The sequence below is a fragment of the Cariama cristata genome, unplaced genomic scaffold (genome assembly GCF_000690535.1).
Source record: "Cariama cristata isolate BGI_N322 unplaced genomic scaffold, ASM69053v1 scaffold11303, whole genome shotgun sequence".
In the NCBI taxonomy this organism is placed as follows: domain Eukaryota; kingdom Metazoa; phylum Chordata; class Aves; order Cariamiformes; family Cariamidae; genus Cariama; species Cariama cristata.
The window spans coordinates 1-19,020 of record NW_009607815.1 but is presented as its reverse complement, the minus strand read 5'-3'; the positions used below and the strand labels follow the sequence as shown (position 1 = coordinate 19,020).

General features: G+C 45.0%; 2 protein-coding genes across 3 annotated transcripts; one reads left to right on the top strand and one right to left on the bottom strand.

Annotated features, from left to right (window-relative positions):
• Nucleotides 1-77: 77 nt before the first annotated feature.
• Nucleotides 78-11,132, top strand: STRADA (STE20-related kinase adaptor alpha). Its single transcript, XM_009696888.1, is given in 13 exon segments — nucleotides 78-163; nucleotides 1,453-1,510; nucleotides 2,385-2,413; nucleotides 5,997-6,099; nucleotides 6,623-6,744; nucleotides 6,874-6,982; nucleotides 7,099-7,222; nucleotides 8,125-8,296; nucleotides 8,973-9,077; nucleotides 9,259-9,320; nucleotides 9,322-9,495; nucleotides 10,175-10,217; nucleotides 10,921-11,132. Coding segments are annotated over 13 exon segments (1,290 nt in total). The 5' UTR covers nucleotides 78-127; the 3' UTR covers nucleotides 11,074-11,132.
• A 2,284-nt stretch (nucleotides 11,133-13,416) lies between these two features.
• On the bottom strand, nucleotides 13,417-19,014 carry LOC104155942 (RING finger protein 113A-like). Of its 2 annotated transcripts, none has more exons than XM_009696886.1 (9): nucleotides 18,992-19,014; nucleotides 18,764-18,868; nucleotides 17,189-17,296; nucleotides 16,797-16,906; nucleotides 16,486-16,592; nucleotides 15,798-15,887; nucleotides 14,807-14,900; nucleotides 14,019-14,125; nucleotides 13,417-13,558 (listed from the first exon to the last, which is right to left on the bottom strand). In XM_009696886.1, the coding sequence occupies exons 1-9, from the start codon at nucleotides 19,001-19,003 to the stop codon at nucleotides 13,470-13,472; spliced, it is 822 nt and encodes a 273-aa protein (XP_009695188.1). In that variant the 5' UTR covers nucleotides 19,004-19,014; the 3' UTR covers nucleotides 13,417-13,469. The 2 variants fall into 2 exon arrangements, with proteins under 2 accessions (XP_009695188.1, XP_009695189.1); XM_009696887.1 differs by having other exon boundaries at nucleotides 18,771-18,868; nucleotides 18,992-19,012.
• Between the last annotated feature and the right edge of the window lie 6 nt (nucleotides 19,015-19,020).

Here is a 19,020-nt window from a genome sequence, read left to right as displayed (position 1 = left end):
GGGCGGGTGAGCGCTGCCCGGCGCGGCGCTCGGTCCCGGGGTGAGACGTGAGGGGGTGACCCGCTCTTGTGCCTGCAGGTTGCCCGTCCTTTCACGAACTGCGTGAGGTAACACAAACGCGGATTCCATGTCTTTTCTTGTAAGTAAACCCGAACGGATTAGGGTGAGTGTTGAACACCTTCCAGCTTCCCTCAGACGCCGGCGTGCCGGTAGAGCCTGCCTTGCGCTTGTGCAGAGGAGCCGCGGCGGGGCCGGCCTCCTGGAAAGCACCTTAAAGTCACATTAAAACGTGCTAATTATAGGGCAGGGTATCGATGTGCAAGCTAGGTGCCGGTTAAAAAAGAAAAAACCCGTGCTGAAGTATTTATTGCTTGCACACCTGTATGTCCTTTGCGTGAGGTGCAAGGCGTTTGTAACGGGCCTGGCAGTTGAGAAAAAGTGCGGTAACGCTGATTGTTTTCTACCTTTCTTAAGAGATTGCTGCCTCAGCTGTGTCGCATCACTGACCGTTTCTGTTTGTGTTGGTTTTTTCCTAAACTTGGGTTGGAAAGCTAAGCACAACAGTTTTGTTTAATTCCACACTTTTCGGTGAGGAAGTTTCATGCGAGAAAACCACTTTTAATGCCTTAAGGTGGTATTGTTATATATGAATTTTGAGTCATCATCACCTAAAGACTTGTTGGTGCTTTCTAGGACTGGCTTCCCTTGCGCTAAACAACATAAGCTATTTTTGTAGTTATTTTACCGAGTAGACAAATTCTAACGTGGGAGTGTTTGTTTATTTAATGCTAACTTCATGATCAACACTCTGCAAGCCTAAAATTGTATATTCTATTGTGCGTCGTGTGTGTGTATATATGTTTTTCTTTGAATCACAGAGTTGAATAGAGCAGTAGAAACATTTCTCTGCACAACCTAATGCTTGCTGTGAATTTTAAGCGTGAATTCTGGAAAAGAGCAACAGCTTTGAAACATTTATGTTCTAATTTCACATTCAGCCAATAGATATATAGTCAAAATATTTAAATTCTCTAATACACCTCATTGTAAATATTTGAAGTGTTTTTACACCTGTTACACCCAAACAAACAAGTTTTATTTGCCTATATAAGGGAGTTGTAGCATGCTTATTATTTTTGCTGTATGTGCATGTGTAAAGGTTCTTGTTTGAATGATCTAAAATTATGTTAACTTTATTGCAAGTGCATGCTGGTCAGGAAAAGCAGTAGCACCTATGTGGTTGCTGAGTGCATGCCATCATAGTGGCACAAGAAGGGAATGTGCTTGTCCAAAATAAGGATGTAACTCTGAGATGTTGTACCTAATTGCTTTCAGACCACTTGAATCCTTGAAGTGTTAATGATTCTCTTATGTTTTTTGGGGGGGAGGAAGAAAAGAAACTTTTTTCTAGATGGAATAATTAATTATCTGGCTTTTTTTTCTTTCTTTCAGCGGTGGGTGTCTGAAAAGTTCATTGTTGAGGGCTTAAGAGATTTCGAACTGTTTGGAGGTAAGTTTTCCTCTCATTAGATGGCATTGTTAGAAATATTTTGTTTTAGCTGCAGGGTTTGATAATTTGGTTGTAAATATGTATCTTAACAGTAAAGATGTGACTAAATCTGGTTGTAGTACCAGATCTGGTTATTCAAGCTGGCTAACTGTATAAAATTAACATGGAAGTGTCCAAGATCTAGCAAGTTATTTGGAAATCAGTTTCACATTGATGACAGTACTATTTTCAGACCCTGCAGTCTGTATTTCTTAGCATAACCACTTTTTTTTTTTTCCTATGCAAAAGATAGATTTGGGGTTTGGGAAGGTTAATTGTAATTTTCCAACTAAAAATGGAGTTTGAAACTCTGATGATAGCTCCCCAGGGTACCTGCAGGAGAGCTGATTGGTTTCTGTTCTTCTTTGTACATAAGGAACAAAATTGCCCACTAGGATGCAGAATTCCTGATCAGTGACATGGGAAGCAATCAGAGCATAGGAAAGACGTCTAGATCTTGAGTTTCCAGATGGAGTGGAAGAATTTTCATTACTGTGAATAAACTTTAGATAGTTTTGTCTGCATTTAAGTGAAGTAGATAAGTCATTTTTGAATGTGTTTAGAGGTATAATAAAAAAAATTGTCACCTTACATTTATGTTGAATATATGATCAGTAGCACTATTTGAATCTCTTTAATTCCCATACTTGTACTGCAACTTGATTATTTTTAGTGCTGGAACCTTATGTGTAAACGAAATGTCTTTGTCTAAAAAAAAATTGTATACATTTGATATCAAAAAGTATCATGCAGGTTATTTACTCAGTTTTCCAACTGTGTTTTAATGGGTATCTGTTGAACACAACGTGGTGAACAATTAATTTCTTTACTCCAGAGCAGCCTCCGGGTGACTCTCGGAGAAAAGTAAGTGACTTTTGCAGGCTGTGGTGCTGTGGTTCATTGCATGGAGATTATTCCTTGTGGAAGTTTGATTTTTCTTTTTATCTTAGTTATATATTTCATCTCTATATTCTGCTCTACAAGTGTGGAAACAGGTTTCACCCTGGAGTGGGGATTTTGGTGTGTGGTTTTCAAACTGTATGTGACAAGTCAAAACTTTAAACTTAATCTCTTGGATTTGTATTTGTGTCCTCATCCCCCCAGCATCCCAAGAATGTCTTTTTTTTGAGATGATTTAGATCTGATTCTTCAGAGATGCTAATGTCCTCTAACTCTCTTTTAGAATAAAAGAGATTAGTTTATGGGACTTCTGAAAACTAGGCCCAAAAAATTTTATGTTGGCCATTCAGAACCGGTGTTGCCTTCTGAACACGTTGATTCTGATTTGCTTTCTCTTCCCTGTAGAGCAGGCACAACAGAGGCTCCAACACCAGAACCAAACATGATGTAATTTTCAGTTTGAGGTGACTTTGCCTCCCATTGTCTGGTCATCTTGAGAGCCATTTCTGTGCATGCTAAGAGAGCTTTGCCTCTTAATAAAAGTAAAATCCCTAGCAAACATGGAATGTCCATTCAAAAACATGCAGCCAAAATATGGCAGTTGAAAACTTTACCTTCATGCTTTTTGTTCTGCAGGCCCTGATTGCGCACTATCTGGTTCATAATGAACAATGCTTATAGAATAACACACCTTATTATTTGTCTAAATGATTTCCCACCTGCCCACGCCATATTGAAACATTTCTGTGTGCAGTTGTTGGTCTAGTTTAAGCTAATTACAAACACAAATTAAGTGTGATTTGATTGTAACTGTGTCCGTTGAGCTGCTTATAATCGATTTTTGTGCAGGTGTCTGTAATTTACTGTCACAAACAAAGCTGAAAATGAGAGATGTATATGGAATGTTTTGTATAAAGTCAAGTAAATTCACACCTTTTTTTAATTGCTGAGCGTTAGGCATATGCTGGACTGGAAGCAAATTGAGATTAGCATCTGTTTTGTTTTTGTTGAAATATTCACTTGGGATTTGAACACTTTTGCAGTGGTATTGCTGACTCTCATTTTGGTTTTTACATCTAAATAAAAGCTTATTTTTTCCAGAAGGGCTATAGAAAAAGGTAAATAATTTGGGGAGAGGGATGGGAGGAAGATTTTTGTTGCTGATGCTGAAAGTGAGTGAGGGAATGAGGAGGTGGAGAGGAAGGCAGCAGAACAAAACCAATATTCCCTCTTCTGAACTCAGATGAATGTCATTTGGCAACTGCAGATCTTGCCAGCATCATGTAACTGATTTTCTTATGGCATTTATAACAGTAGTTGCCTTTCAAAGATTAATTTGCTTAAATCTATATCAAATTAAAATCAGATCAACAAGCCAGGAAGCTAGCTCTTAATGAATGTCATGCCATAAAGCTAGTCATATGTGACTTCATTTTGCAGCTGCTTTTGCTTTTGACCATACACCAAAAGTTGTCCTGTGTGAAACCACTGAGGAGCTTTTTTGCAGTATTTCATAAATGACATTTCAGTTTAACTTTTTTTTAAAAAAACTCTTGTATGATGTTGATAAATTTCTAGTAGAGCTCCTTTTGCATTAACTTTCAGTTATTGGTCACTGCTAACATGAAGAGAGGTGAGTGAAGACCTCTGATGTACTGGAAGACTTTTTAAAAGGGAATTCACACTACTTTTCCGTTACTGTTGAAACAGCCTACACCATTAATAAGATTAAATTTATTTAATTTTTTGCATCTGTTTTGTTGGCTTATGCTACATCTGGAGTGGACTTTAATAAAGCAAACCACTTACATATTGCTCAGTGTTTCACCAGCTGTCATTGCTCCATAACGCTGCTTATCAGAGCCTCCTGCTTTCATTTCCTTGGCGGTGCCTTTCTGCTTCAGAGGTTTCCATCTGCCTGTGTGTGTCTCCTGGCAATCTTGCTGTTGACAGGACTGTGCAAAAGTGCTGGAAGAAGTAATGAATGGTACAATTGAGATCAGAATTGACAGGCATCTTTAACAGAAGTTTGAAATCGTGAATGAAAAGTTGCTGCCTATTCTCAGCCAAGGAACAGCACTGTGTAGTGTTAAGATCAGAATCAAGGATTTGGGACTGCTGAGATCTCAGGGACTGGCTATCCTGAAACAGGCCTGAGCTGCTGTGCTAGAGTTGTTTGAGCTGAAATTATACCATAGCACTGTTTACAGATGTTAAGTTTTGCCTTTTCCCTTAACCGAAAAATATACCTATGTTAAAGGTAAGCAGAGAGGTGTAAAATGTGGGCTGTTCAAAGTCAGTTGAAAAGATGGAACTTGGGAAGTGTGACTATTAGTTTACTCCCACAGTATACTTATGGACCCAAAGGTAATGTATGGTAAATCCGTGTCTGTGCTCATTGCACTACTTTTACCCTGGACTGAGTGTAGAACAACAAGTTCCTTGTTTTTCAGCTGTCACTGTGGTGTTCCGTCTTTCAGTGATGGAAAAAGAGAGTATTTGCTGTCAGTCTAGGAAAATGCTCAAGCCTTTTCTGCTTCATGTACCATGAGAAAAGGTCTGATAAAGGGCATTTGCAATTGATGAAGAATGAGGTGGAAAAAATGAGCTGGACTTCCAAATGTCAGGAGGAGTTAATGTGCTGGAAATTTAACTAAATCTGATCTTAGACATGAAATAAATTTGGATCCCCATTGGGATGCTCTCCTTGTGACAGGAAATTTGAGGGAGTTGGAGGGTATGCTGGAACTTGCAAGAACATTAAAGTTTGTCTTCTGCAAAATCCTGCTTGGAAAGATTTATGTATGTGTAAATAAAGCAGATAGCTTTATGTCAGATGTAGTGAAGAAAAGCTGGCAGGCTTGGGAGTGCTGCTTCCCCGTGTGCCGTGGGGTCTTCCCCCCCGCCCCCCTGTAAGCACTAATGCTTTGCTGTTAAGTTTCTGCTTTCATTTGGAGCTTCTCTTTTCATGTGCGTCTGACCTTCATATCTTGGGCTAAGTTGGTTCATCACTTCTGCCATTCAGCTAAGCAGCTTCAGCTGTGCTGGTCTTACCACAGATGAGCAGCTGAAAACCAGAAGCCCCAGCATCAGAGAGGAATGCTGACTGCCACACTGCAGAGAAGTGCTATAAACAAGCTTTCCTTTGGCCTTTGCTCAGGCAACAGGATGGTGGCACAGGAGTTTGTAATTAACGGGAGAAAGGTAGTGACTATAAAGCAGTGCTTAAGCTGTCATAGGGAATAGTAATTGGCTTTATCCAAATATTCCTAAAGAAATTCTAGCTTACAGTAATTAAGAACCTACCTGTTACGGTTACATGTTTTTGAAACACAGATTTCTGGATCTTCTGAAATGAGGCATCTCCTGGATTTCAATTGATAACTATTTAAAACTATTTTAGCAGCAATTAAATTATCTTCTGTATTCAGTACTGTCTTGTTATTTTGAGGTGTATGATAATGTAAGGAGCAGATGATTTTTCCAGTGTGTGATCTTTATTTCCTTTGACCTGCGTTAATTTCTTTTTTTTTTCTTTTTCCCCCAGACAAATGAGGCGAGCTCCGAGTCGATAGCTTCTGCCCCTAAAAGGGACACCATGAGCAACTTCCTGCCAGACAGCAGCTGTTACGAGTTGCTCACTATCATCGGTAATACTGCTAGTGGGCTGGAGGGTCAGAAGTCTGCTTTGCAAAGAAAATAACTTCCGTAAATTTGTTGGCCTTTTCTTGAGTGATTGCTTATTTTTGATGTTAGATGCCTGTCCTCTTTGATTTTAAAAATCACTTTAATAAAAAATGAGATGCCAATCCTAAAGGCTTTCAACTGAAAGAGGCATGTGGTGGGTTAATGATACTGAGGTGAAGTACAAAGTCAGCAGAAGCAGCCTGAAACCTGGCCCTGTCCTTGTAGGGCTGTGGCCTAATGATTTTATTTCTACCTCAGTTCTGAGCTTGAAAGACAGGATAATATTGCTGGCTAGGAGGATTTCTCTCTGATGGGATATATGCCAAGGAAGGTGGTGTCTGATGGAACAATTACTCTTTTTCACAAGGCCAAAAACAGTTTCAGTAAATGAGTGTACAGATTATTTAAGGGTCAAGGACTGGAGGAGTTCTCCGGAAATGTGTGTCTCCGGAATTATTGCTGAAGCTTTAATGCCTTTTCTTTCAGGCAGAGGCTTCGAAGACTTGATGGTTGTGAACTTGGCCAGGTATAAACCCACAGGAGAGTATGTCACAGTCAGAAGAGTGAACTTGGAGGCCTGCACAAATGAAATGGTCACGTTCTTGCAGGTAACACGAATCCACTAATACCATAATGCAAGTTTAGGAGAGGACAGACAGCAAAAGCAGTGCTTATCAATACTGTATTCATATTTCTGCATTTACTAAATTGAATCAAAATATCTTTTTTTATTTTAGGGGGAACTTCATGTTTCCAAGCTCTTCAACCACCCTAACATCGTGCCATACAAAGCAACTTTCATAGCTGACAATGAGCTATGGGTGGTGACATCTTTCATGGCCTATGGTAGGTGGAGAGGGAATACCTTTGTCTGACCATCATGTTCTGTGAAATGAAATTCAAGAGGTGAAGTATCATTGGTGTTTTTCTGACCAATTAAGAGGTGTTTTGTTTCTTTTTAGGTTCTGCAAAAGATTTAATCTGTACCCATTTTATGGATGGGATGAATGAACTGGCTATCGCATATATCCTCCAAGGCGTATTGAAAGCCCTTGACTACATCCACCATATGGGCTATGTACATAGGTATTTAAAAAAAAAAAAAGGCAATGCATTTTCCTTCTGTTGGAAGTTCTCAGAAATACCGCTCATCGTTAGAGCAGGGTGGATAGTTTGAGATGTGGAATGCATTATCAAGTTTTGGATTACTTTGCGTTTAGAGCAAGTCAGTTTGATGCTGATGGGAAATTATATCATTGATCTTAGTAAACTGCATGAAAGTGTCCCCGTGGAACAGACTTATCCCCAAAGACCACCGTGTATCTCAAATCACAACCGCAGCTCCTGTTGACAGGCTGAAATGTTAAGGCTCTGTTCAGGTTACTGTTGATGGTCTCCACATTGAGACTGACAGTGGCGGGCTGGGAGGGATTTGCCCTGTTACTATTGAAGGTCCTGGGTCCATAACCTTTAGTCCTGCACTTCTTGCCACAGAAACATTCTTTGGGAACCTGCAAAGTGGGTGAATAAAGTCCTGTTGATGTTTGTAGAAGTTTGAAGAATGCATAGCATTCAGGATGGTCCTTAGGAGTCTCAGCCTCCTGGTAGGAGGCTGATCAAGTATTGTCCTGCACACTGAACTGCCCAGTAAAGTAGGCTTTTGTCCTTTCCATAGGTGCTAAGGATAAATTTCTATTTAATACTGCAGCTTCTCTTAATCGCTTTCTAAATCACTGTCTCCACCCCTCAGCATTTTTTCCTCTTCTCTGATACATCCCTCTGTTGCGAGAGTAAATTTCAGATGCTGAAAGTTCTAGGTTATTATTGTTTACTACTTTTATTGTATGTACTATAAAAGAAATTCACCTTACCTATGCCTGCCCTAAACCCTTTGGAGTGCACTTCCGCACTAAGTCTTCCTGGGAAAGCTCAAAGGAACGTAAGTCCTTTGAGGCCAGAGAACCTGACTATTTTTACTTTTTTTTCAGGAGTGTTAAAGCCAGCCATATCCTGATCTCTGTAGATGGGAAGGTGTACCTCTCTGGCCTGCGAAGTAATCTAAGTATGATCAACCATGGGCAGCGACTCAAAGTTGTTCATGACTTCCCCAAATACAGCATCAAAGTCCTGCCTTGGCTCAGTCCTGAAGTCTTGCAGCAGGTGTGTTTAAAAAAACCTGCTAATTTTTAGTGATATATGGTATCTCTGTATAATTTTCTGAGTTTGCATGGCATGTTTTGGGGGGGGCGCGGGACAGACGGTTGAGGGATGGGACATGACAAGCCACAGGGTTATTTTTCCTCGTGATGAGCTCTATCCTTTTTTGCTATCCTTTTTACCTTACAACCAGTGACCCCTACCAAGGGGAAACTTGTATTCCTGTCAAAAGGGGCAATTGCTGAGCTCATGTTACAACATTGTCTTTTCTTTCCCTCCAGAGGAAGGTGTGCAAATGCAAGGAAGGGGAGAGGCTAGAGGAAGCAGATTTGGGGAGGGTGCAGGGCAAGCGGGTAGAATTTGATCTGATCTATTTGACTAAATAGTTTTCTTGTAGGTACCTCTACAGATTCTCCCATTAGCAAAGTGTTACGTTAGATGCCGGTTACCCTAAGCTAGATGCCATCCCTACTAGCTAGCTGATTTCAGTTAAATACGTGTTGCCCTTAACTGTGTGTTTTAACAAACAAAAAAACCAGCACCACAATAAACCAGCCTATATGTGGGTTGTACTATTTCTGCTCTAATCGTTTGGGTTTGCTGTTCTGTATATCGAATCATGGGTATTGCCTGTGCCATCAGATGTAAGTCCACAAGGCGAATCTTTCTGTTCATTTAGAATCTCCAGGGTTATGATGCAAAATCTGACATTTACAGCGTGGGGATAACAGCCTGTGAGCTGGCAAATGGACACGTACCATTTAAAGACATGCCTTCTACTCAGGTAAGGTTTAAAAGCTGGCACACAGAACTGCTTTGCTGCACTGGGATATGAGACAGAGGGTGCCATGCCTACCTACAGAACTGCTTTGCTGCACTGGGATATGAAGACAGACGGGTGCCATGCCTACCCGAATGGGAAATCTTAACTCTGTGTGATGTTGCTTACGCCTCTTCTCTTCCAGATGCTCTTGGAGAAGCTGAATGGAACTGTTCCCTGCCTGCTGGACACCACCACAATTCCTGATTTTGACTATGAAGACCTCCCGTTCCAGCGCTAACTATGGGATGGGTGAGAACATGGCTACTAGCAATGTGAGAGCGGCCAATGGGGAGCCAGCCCTGCACCCCTATCTTCGGACCTTCTCCACCTACTTCCATAACTTTGTAGAGCAGTGCCTCCAGCGGAACCCCGACTTCAGGTAAAGCCAAGTGAAAGCTGCTCTTCACAGACCTGTGCTATTCTAGGGCTGAATTAAACAACCTCTGCTGGTTCTCATGGTTTGAAGTTTTCTTTCCAAAAGCCTAGTGGAGTGAGGATGTACTCCATACATTGAGAAGAGCAGTAAAACAAGAGCAGTGTTAACACTTTGAGCACTTTCTGTAAGATAGCCTGAAGAATTACTTTGCAGCCTTCTTTGGGGGGTAGAGTGGTGCTGCATGGCTGCAAAATAAACTGAACAACTTGAATTTCTGGTCCTTGTGAGACTGTGTTTACCCAGTTACCATCGCTGTGTATCTCTGCTGTTCAGCCAGCAGAGAATAATGATGGGGAGTGATCAAGAACTGTATTTTTCTCTGCAGTGAGTGTAAGGTTGTCTTCAGCCATGACAAACTTCTTTAGCATACCACACTCTTCAGAAGCTTTCCCTTAACCAAATGTTGGGGTGTGCTAGTAGTAACTTAAGCAGTTCAACCTTCTGCGCGTGTAAAACATCACATGAACGTAATAGAGAGTGCTACTGGTTACAAAAGGGAGATATCCTATACCTGACAAATGAGAGGCAGGAAGGACCTTGGTCTTTTCTTTCTTCCACTACCTGACTTTAGACACTGATGCATTTTCTTGTGTGTTTCCTTTATTCCTACTCCCTTCTACAGGCCAAGTGCAGGCACTCTGCTGAATCATCCCTTTTTCAAGCAGGTAAGGAACTCATTTAACCTGCAGAGAAAGAACAGTGGCTTTTCTGTAGTTGTCGTCTTGCTGTGTCACTGAACCCGAGGGTGGGAATGTTGAGTTGCTGAATTTTTTGTGATCTGAAAGGATTAAGTTAGTTTAGTGACTAAGTGTAGTGCAGCTTAGCAATCGTCACAATCTCCTGCGAGGTGGATGGGCTGTTCTCAAAGCATCTCTTCCTTCTCTAAACAGAGGATGGAAATCTGCCTGCCCTGTATCCCAGAACGGTTTTTCACCCGCAGGCTATTGAGTACTGGGGCAAGGCAGTCCTAACGTGGTCCTTAAGGAGACCAAACTGAGGTGACCTGTGCATTGCTTGCAGCTGTGTGGCAGGTTGGCGAGCCCCAGCCCTGGGATGGGAAAAGGCAGTGGCTCTGCTGCCCCTGAAATGATTTGTCTGGCTCGCTCTGAGCTGAGGGTTAAGGTTGTGCTTCACCGAGAGGGGAGCATCCGGACCACAGCACCCACGTGCTGCTGAAAAGACTGCGTGCAAAGCACTTTGCTGTTACAAGATGCAGCATGAAAGTCCCGCACATCTCTCTGGGTGCAGGCGGGAGGGTAACAACTGTGTTCTCACTCTCTGCTTCTAACCACACATTGTTGCTGCTTGACTGTGATGCACAAGCATGGGGAAGCATTCCACCAGCCGAGTTCTCTCCTTTCTGTGCAGATCAAGCGCCGCGCCTCTGAAGCACTCCCTGAACTTCTGCGCCCCGTCACCCCAATCACCAATTTGGAAGGAACACGGCCCCAGGATCCCAGTGGCATTTTTGGGCTGGTATCAAACCTGGAGCAGCTGGATGTGGATGACTGGGAATTCTAGAAAAACAGGGACTATACCTGCTTCTGGACATTGTTAATTTATTGGTCCTGTTCATAAAAGGTGATGAATGTTACGCGTAGAAGAGTTTACAGGTCCTTGGGAAGGAACTTCAACTGCCTGTTTACTTTAGTAGTAGCCTGGAAACAAATGGACAGACCTGAGGTGGAAGAGGATCAACCCTAAGGAACTGTGGAGTATTCCGGATGGTGCAGTGCCCAGAGCTCCAGTTCTTGCAGCTGAGTGCTGGTGGATCACTCGAATGGGTTGAGTGAGTCTGGGTAGTTATGTTCTCTATTTATGTGTTTCCAAAAATCACTGGCTTCCTCGTATCACAGTTGAAGGCTGCATGTCCCTACCCTCTTTGGTTCTTTCTCTTAAGGGTGCCTTAGAGTTAAGGGGAGGCAGGCAGCTCTTAATTTGGGGCATCCTCTTGGAGCTAGTCAGATTACTGTTACGCTGTTGTCACAGGGTAAGTTTTGAGGGTAGGGAAAAAAAAGGGATTGGGTTCTTAAAAGTAGTTACTGTTTTGTGATGGAAAATGGGAGATCAAAGTCAACCCAGTTCCATTCCAGGCACACTCACTGCATCGGGCATTCCTCTGCAGCACTGGATTCTTCTCTTCCACGTCTGGAGAGAGCTTTTGAAGAGACACCTCTCCCTTGATGCTGAGCACTCTGAACTCCAGGTCAGACAGGGCATTCCAGCCTCTCCTCCCATGGCTGCCTGTCCAATGTACCAGCTGTTCTATCCCCACAGCACATCTAGCTGAGCCTCCTCTTCGCTGGGCTGGTTTCACAGCACAAAACACTCATACCAGCTTGTTCTCAATGACTGCCTTACCCTGGCACAGAGAAGTTGATTTTTCATGCTAAATTCTCTTGATCACAACTCCTCTTTGCACATCACGTACAGAATTGATCTTAAGCCTTCCCTAACTCAATGAGGCAAAAGCTTGCTTCTCACGTGGCTCCCCTTCATTCATGGCTGTGTGACTTTGCTGTGGCAGCTCTCCCCTGTTCGGTGGTACTTGTTTTTTGGAGGTGTATTTAGGGCTTTTAGTTTGACCTTTCCAAGGACCACAGGTGCTGGAGGTCTTCTACTCTTTAATGAAGCACTGAGAATCCAGTCCTGTAGGTGTGGTTGATGGGAGTAGTGGTGCTGGCAACAGGTCCTTCTTGTGTTTATAAACTGTACTTGAACCCAGATAAAGTTTGTTACTCTAGTTTTTTTGCCAAAACAAATAAAGTGTTTCTGAAGTTTGTTTTTTTTAAGTCTGCTGTTTCTGCCAGATGATGGAGTGGATCACACCTGATGCCACAGGCTGGCTGTGCACACTTAACTCATTTCCTCACCGCACTTGCAACTGCCTTCATGTTTCAAAACCATATTTCAACTAAAGCAAGAAGCTGCAAACAACTGCCCTTGCTCTTCCCTGAAGTCGGAGTAGAATGCATTCTCCCAGGGCAGGAGTGGTTGTAAGGGCAGGCTACAGCAGATAGGACAGGCCCACTTCGTCTTCCTCCCTAGGATCAGGTTTGGCTCCTGATTTAATTTTATTATAGTAAGTAGATCTTAATTTCCTGACTTGTTATGAAGTCTGCAGCTTGTGAAAATCCCTGTCCCAGAAGCCTGGACAGGGACTGAATTGCTAGTATTTAGAGCAGGAAAAAGTGTGGTACCACTCGGCATAAAACCTTTGGGACCAAGTTAGTGATGGCTGGGAGGAGATGGGTTTTCTCACAAGAGGGATGATTCAAGAGGTGTTGCCCACTGAAGTTCTAAGCCTCTTGAATTCTCCTAGGAACCAAGAGGCGGGCAGAAGAGACAGGAGGGAATACAGTGAGCTGTAATAAATCACAAATAACTGCAGCACTCAAGCTTGCTTTCCCACGAGTTAGCATTTTTAGGGTGAAGGATGAACTTAATGTAAGCTAGTATTTCTCATCCCTTTCCATGCTTTCAGCTTGCTACATGCTCAAACATTATGGACTTAACTTGGAGAGCGTTTTATGCTTACACAGCAGCAGGAAGCAGGCAGGATCAGTGCAAAGTTAGGAGTGAAACAGCAGCAGCTTGGTCAAAAAAAGAGGTTATGAAGTAACTGACTGCACAGCCTTCAACACCTCCTTCCCCAGGCGCCCTGCTGCACTCCGAGGAGACTGCTGGGGTCCTGGTGGTAGCAGACAGCGGTGTCTGCTCGACTCTGACCTTACCTGTTCTGTCTTGTGCCTTCACAAAGCAGCAAACAGGGAGTCCAGCACAGTCAGGACCTGTTTTAGTAGCTGCTGGTTGGATACACAAGCCTACAGCCACTGGCCCCGAGGCAACTGCTGTGAGCTTTTTTTTTTATCTCCCATGAAAGCTTTATTCAGCTAGATACAAAACAGGGTGCTCTGCTACTGCGGGTCCTCTCCATGATCTGAATGCTGCTGCTCTTCCTCCTCTTCCTCCTCCCCTTTGTGTTTTTCCAGTTTTGCCATGAGCTCTGAAAAACAGGAATCAGCAGGATGAGACCCCAGGTGCAGGGGCTGTCCCACACCAAAGCCAGGTGCCCAGGTCCTGTGAACACCCAACTCGGCCAGAACCAGGGCAGCTACCAACAATCACTTGCCTACACAAAGGCCTCAGCTAGGAGCTACCAGCGCTTGCCCCGTCCAGGGCATCAGATGTTACAGACGCTGAATCCATCAGTGCGGTACTGACCTGCCAACTAGAGCACCAGACAAGCTGCTGCCTCTGCTCCCGTGGCACATCCCCCCTACGCTCACCGGACCTCACACTCCCCGTGTTCCCTGTCTGGGCAAGCACAGACGATCACTTCACACCTATGGAGCCACCCAGGCCATGATTTAGTATCTCCTGGCACTGAAGGAAGCTCTGCTGGCAGCCAAGAGCTGTGAGCTCCAGCTTAGGGCCAGGCCCTCTCTCCCACAAGTGCCCGTTACCTTTTGCTGGGTTGAAGACTCCATTGGTTTGCTTGTCACAGACGTAGCAGCGCTGGGATTTGCGATAGTGTTGGAGGGCACAACTCTCACAGAAGTAGTGCTTACACCTGTACGGAGACACAGATGCCACTGCCAGTCACCAGATACAACCACTGTGTCCAGGAGTTAGAAATTATTGACTACTGGTTGCTGGGGGATGCAAAAGTGAGCTGCATGCAGAGCTTCCTCTGCATCATTGTCCCCATGAAAGGTGTTTCAGCATTGCTTCACTGATGTGGAGTGATGGGACAGAGCCACCAGCGAGCTCCTCCAGCCACCAGGTACCCGACAAGACAGGCAGCAGCGTGGGAAAGGGCTGGCGGTGCGTGATGTCCACGCTGCCCCCGCAGCCTGCTCCTCATCCTCGCCAAGCTCTTGGCTTCCCCATGCTTCTGTTGCTCTGCTCAGGCAATGCAGTGTGTCATTCGGTGTCGAGGAGGAATGAAGGCATGAAAACAAAATCTCAAGGTTAAGGGGAAAGATGACGTAATGAGGCAGCATCTGTGGAAATCTAACGGGTGCTTGGACAACAAAGGCTTGAGCTTCCTTCCCAGGAGATGCTCCAGATGCAGCTGTGAGACTCCCTGGTTATCAGAGGATTTCCCCACCCACCAGAAAGCCATGGCAGACAACAAGCGGGTTCCACCCACCAGCCTGCGGGCAGTGTATTTGCCTCGACAGTGAATGACTAGTGAACTGGATCGACAGCAGACACTTGGCTCCTCATGCCAAACCAACCAACCACTTACTTGGTCACCACGGGGTTCTTGAAGGAACTTCTGCAGATGAAGCATTTGAAAGGCATATCCTCCTCATCACTGCTCACCTCATAGTTTTCCTCATCTGCAGAAGAGAAAGTTAACCAGACTGGAGCAACAGCAGAGGCAGCCAGACCAGCCCATGCGTGGGGTATGAAATATTAAATATGGAGAGAGCACAGCAGGTGGGATTAAATCTCTGCTGGAAACAACAGAGCTCTGGCATCTGGGTGTTGCTGATGTCAGTAACACATGGCCGACTATGATATAATTAGGTCTAATGAGCCAGCATGCTTGTTGCTCATCTCACAAGAGCAAATTCTTTTCCACCTCACCCACTCACTGCTATAAAGAGACATAACCTCCAGCCCCCTCCTATTTTTAAGATTTTCTTCCAAACCAGCTGCCACCAAACCCTTTGGCTCCAACTGAACAGAGAACACCTCTTCCCCTCAGCTGCACAGCGATTCATGAGCTTTACGCCACAGCTAAGGACACTATGAGTGAGAAATAGTGATGTGATGTAGCATGAAAGCATCCCACCTCCTGGGCATCTGGGGGGCAGGAGACAAGCGTCATACCTCCCCAGCTCCACACAGCTTGCCGCTGGGACCCATACAACAGCAGTGCTATCCTTTTATAGAGAGCCAGAGGAAATAATTCTCTCTGGCGGCAGTCTGGTTATCTGAAAGCAGCAGATGTGCTCAGCACTGTCAGTGGTTACTGGCCCTAAGGTTATCCTGCAGCAGGGAGTTCCACAGCTTTGGAACAAAAAGTCTTTTCTGTCTAATATTAATTCAGCTCATGGCCCATGCAGTTTGAGGGAGCAAAGGAACCATTTCATTCTTAGTGATCCAATATCATTCTTAGTGATCCAATATCCGTTAGACTTGTTCACTTCAGGGCATGATAAAATGCAGGACCTGGTAGCTTCATTCACCGTTAGCTTAGGGAGCGGGAGAGCAGAGGGGTGGTGCCGTACCATTGACTCCGTACCGGCCTTCATCCAGTTCCCGTTCGATCTGCCAGCCATGTTTGTAGTCTGAGCGGTCGTGGAGGAATTTGCAGCTGTCTGAGCAGCACAAAGAAAGAGGAATTACAGCTGGACTGTGTGGGGTAGAGTGTTAACAGGACACTTCATACAAGGGCAGCCTAAGCTTTGCCCAGCAGAAGGTGAAACCTGGTTGCTTCCCCGCCTGCCTGTGCTCCAGGGCAGTGCCAAGCTCCTGGAGCAGGCAGGCAGAAGATTGCTCTCAGGGTTGACAGGCCGCAAGAATCGTGCTCTGTGTGCCACAGCAACAGTTCCAGCACTTACACACGTGGGAAGTGGGATAAGGAACAGGAAATCCCATCCCTCACATGGCCTCAGTGGCCAGAATACCTCTGAGAATGTGGGTCACCTGTGGGAATGTGGGAACATCCCGGAGGTCCCTTCCAGAACTCTTACACCCACTGATTAGAGGCCATCAGCTTTCAGAAGGGCTGACGCAAATGACAAGAACGTTATGTAAAACAACTTTGCATCAGCATCACACACCAGCTCTGCAAACAAGTGCCTGTAAATCAGTAAGTGCCCACCTTAGCTCCGCAAACATGGGATCACAAGGTGGACTGGATCCCTTTGCATACCTGGCGCAGCACGTGTTCAGCTGCAGGCAAAATCCACTCACCTCCAAAGCCGCAGAACCCAGTTTCTTTGTAGTCTTTGCAGATGTCGGGCTGGTAGTCCCATCGCACTGTGGCCCGCAAGTGCTCCGGAGCACGGATGGGTCCTTTTCTGAAAGGGTGGGAGAAGGCTCAGGCCGGCTGCGCAGCTGCAGTGGAGAAGGCCCCTGGAGGCCTGGTCAGAACCAGACACCGGACTCGTTAGACAGAAAGAAGCTGGCAGTGACAACAAAGTTCAAACCTCAAACAGGTGCCTTTGGCGATGGTGCCTGAGCTCCTCTGTGGTCCCAGTCCTCTGAGGCTCATCCCAACCTACCTGACCATTCCTGAAGAGGCGTTTCCCATCGATGTGTCCTTGGGCTTCACATACTTCTGGTAGTTGTTAATACCACGGTAAATTTTATCATCTTCCTTTCCTCTCAGCTCCTAGGAAAGCAAAAAAAAGGTGATTAAGGATCAGGAAAGCTTCATGACACAGACTAGCTTTCACCACTCTGACATCAGTCTCCCTTCCCAGTCCTGCCTTCCTTAATACCAAGATGCCAATAAAGCCAGAAATTTCCCCTATTTGCGAGGGTTATGCTCTTGGCTTCTCAAATTTCCAGGCAGGAAGAGATGCAAACTCTTCTTGGTGTGCAGAAGGGGATGAGTAAAGCACACGTACTCCTGCTGTAGAGCACTAGCTCTTACAGAGCAAGGCTGACTCACCTCCTGGATTTTCTGGCTGCGCTCGAAGATGGCCTGGGCATCTTTCTCCTTCTCCGTGTCCAGCTCATAAACTGCTGTGGCTCCCATGTCTTCTGGGCCAACAGGTTTCTGAAAAGCAAGAAGAACTTGTGACAACAGTGAGGAGAAAGCCTGTACAAGACAGAGAGCTCCTTGGCTACCTGAAGGGTTGGTCACAGAGCAAGTACTGGACATGGCCTGCTTTACCTTCCACCAGTTTCTACCGTCTCTTAGTACCTGCCAGGGAGAATCCCCCACGGGCCACAGCCAGCCTAGTGCTTGCAGAGGCCAGAGTGCTAATTACCCACTGCTCCCAAGATTTAGCCTGCAGAATCAGGAAACACTTGTCTTGTCTTTATTACTTCCTCATGCTCAGCCTCAGCTTGGCTGGAAGCTGAATTCAGGTCTCCCATGTCCAACACTTTAATCATGAGACCATCCTGCCTACACGCAGGATGTTATGTCCGAACTTTTAACCCAGTTGTGGGTGGCTTACATTCAGTTTTAATACAGTGATCTGGTTTAGATTCCTCTTTAATAGACTGAACAGACACCTATTCCTAGGTTTTATCAGATCTTCAGGAACAGCTGCACAGAAACCAAAGAATAATTACAGCCAGCCTCAATTCAAACCAAATCCAACTTAGGTGCCAAAAGCTTCTGGAGCCCCAAAGCTGTCATCTCCTCCTGTTCCCTTCCCATTGTTCTACAGCAAGGAGGGCTGACAACACGTTGCCCACCTTGGCAGCAAAGCAGTGAATAATTACAGCATGAAGTTATATTCATATTAATCTCTAAAGTGACAAGGAGACCTCGGTCTGACCCTGCAGCTGTGACTGGGGACAGTTAGGCATTATTCTCATTTTATAAAGAGGCACAAACAATAAGAAAATAGGTCTGAAGAGGAACATGCATTGTTACTTGCTTTTAATCCTAGTTATACCCGCCCAGGCTCATACTAATGGGCAAAACCTCACTGGATCAATCAGAAAGTTAAGAGAAAAAATCTAGTGGGAAGAGCAATTTGAGTTACGCCCAAACCTTCACAGCTGATTTCTCTCCACTCCAGATGTTCACAGGACACCCAGGACATCCGACCCATGAATCCCAAGAAAACAGTGACCTTTCCCTGCAGCTCTTACTCCATCGCTAGTCACAAGCGCCTGAAGTCACCTTGAATTCTTTGTAAACAAAGATTGTCTAAAACTGAAAACACGAACCCAACAGTAAGGCAAACCTGATTCAAGTGCTCCCTCTCCTGAAAATTTTGTGTGATGCTGGGCAAGCCCAGTGGCTTCCTGAGGCTTTAATTCCCACCTCTAAGAGGATAAGGCCAACCTTAGATGGCCTCCTGAGGATGCAGGGGGTATCAGGAGAATAAACCTAGCACAAGATGCTTGTCTATTAAGAGAGAAAGGACAGGGAGGTGCATCTAGAGATAAAAAAGAAGGAATGGCTAATCCCACATTCATAGAGGCAATTTCTCTCTATCAACTGTGGGATCTGCCAGTCCACCTGACCTCATACCCCAGAACCACATTCCTGCCCAGTCCTTACCGCCGACCTTGTCGATTTGTAAGTGACTCCGATCTCCTTTGACAGATCCTCATCATCGCTGCTGCTCGGTGCGTACGCGGGCCTCTCCTTCACGCACCTCCTGGTCTGAGGGACAAGAAGACAGCAGGTATGAAGGACGGAAGGCTCCAACACCGTGTCTAGCTTGAGCTTGGCAGGCCACTGCAGACGCAGCTCAGATGGAGCAGTGCCCTGCTGTGGCTCCCTTACCTTCTGGATCATGGGGTTGGGGGTCTCCC

Excerpts from the sequence above, each read along its gene's own strand:
- LOC104155942 (XM_009696886.1), bottom strand. Across the intron at positions 15,888-16,485 it reads TGGGTTCTGCGGCTTTGGAG|ACAGCTGCAAATTCCTCCAC; the intron begins GTGAGTGGATTT and ends TGTGCTGCTCAG. Across the intron at positions 14,901-15,797 it reads AGGCCGGTACGGAGTCAATG|ATGAGGAAAACTATGAGGTG; the intron begins GTACGGCACCAC and ends TCTCTTCTGCAG.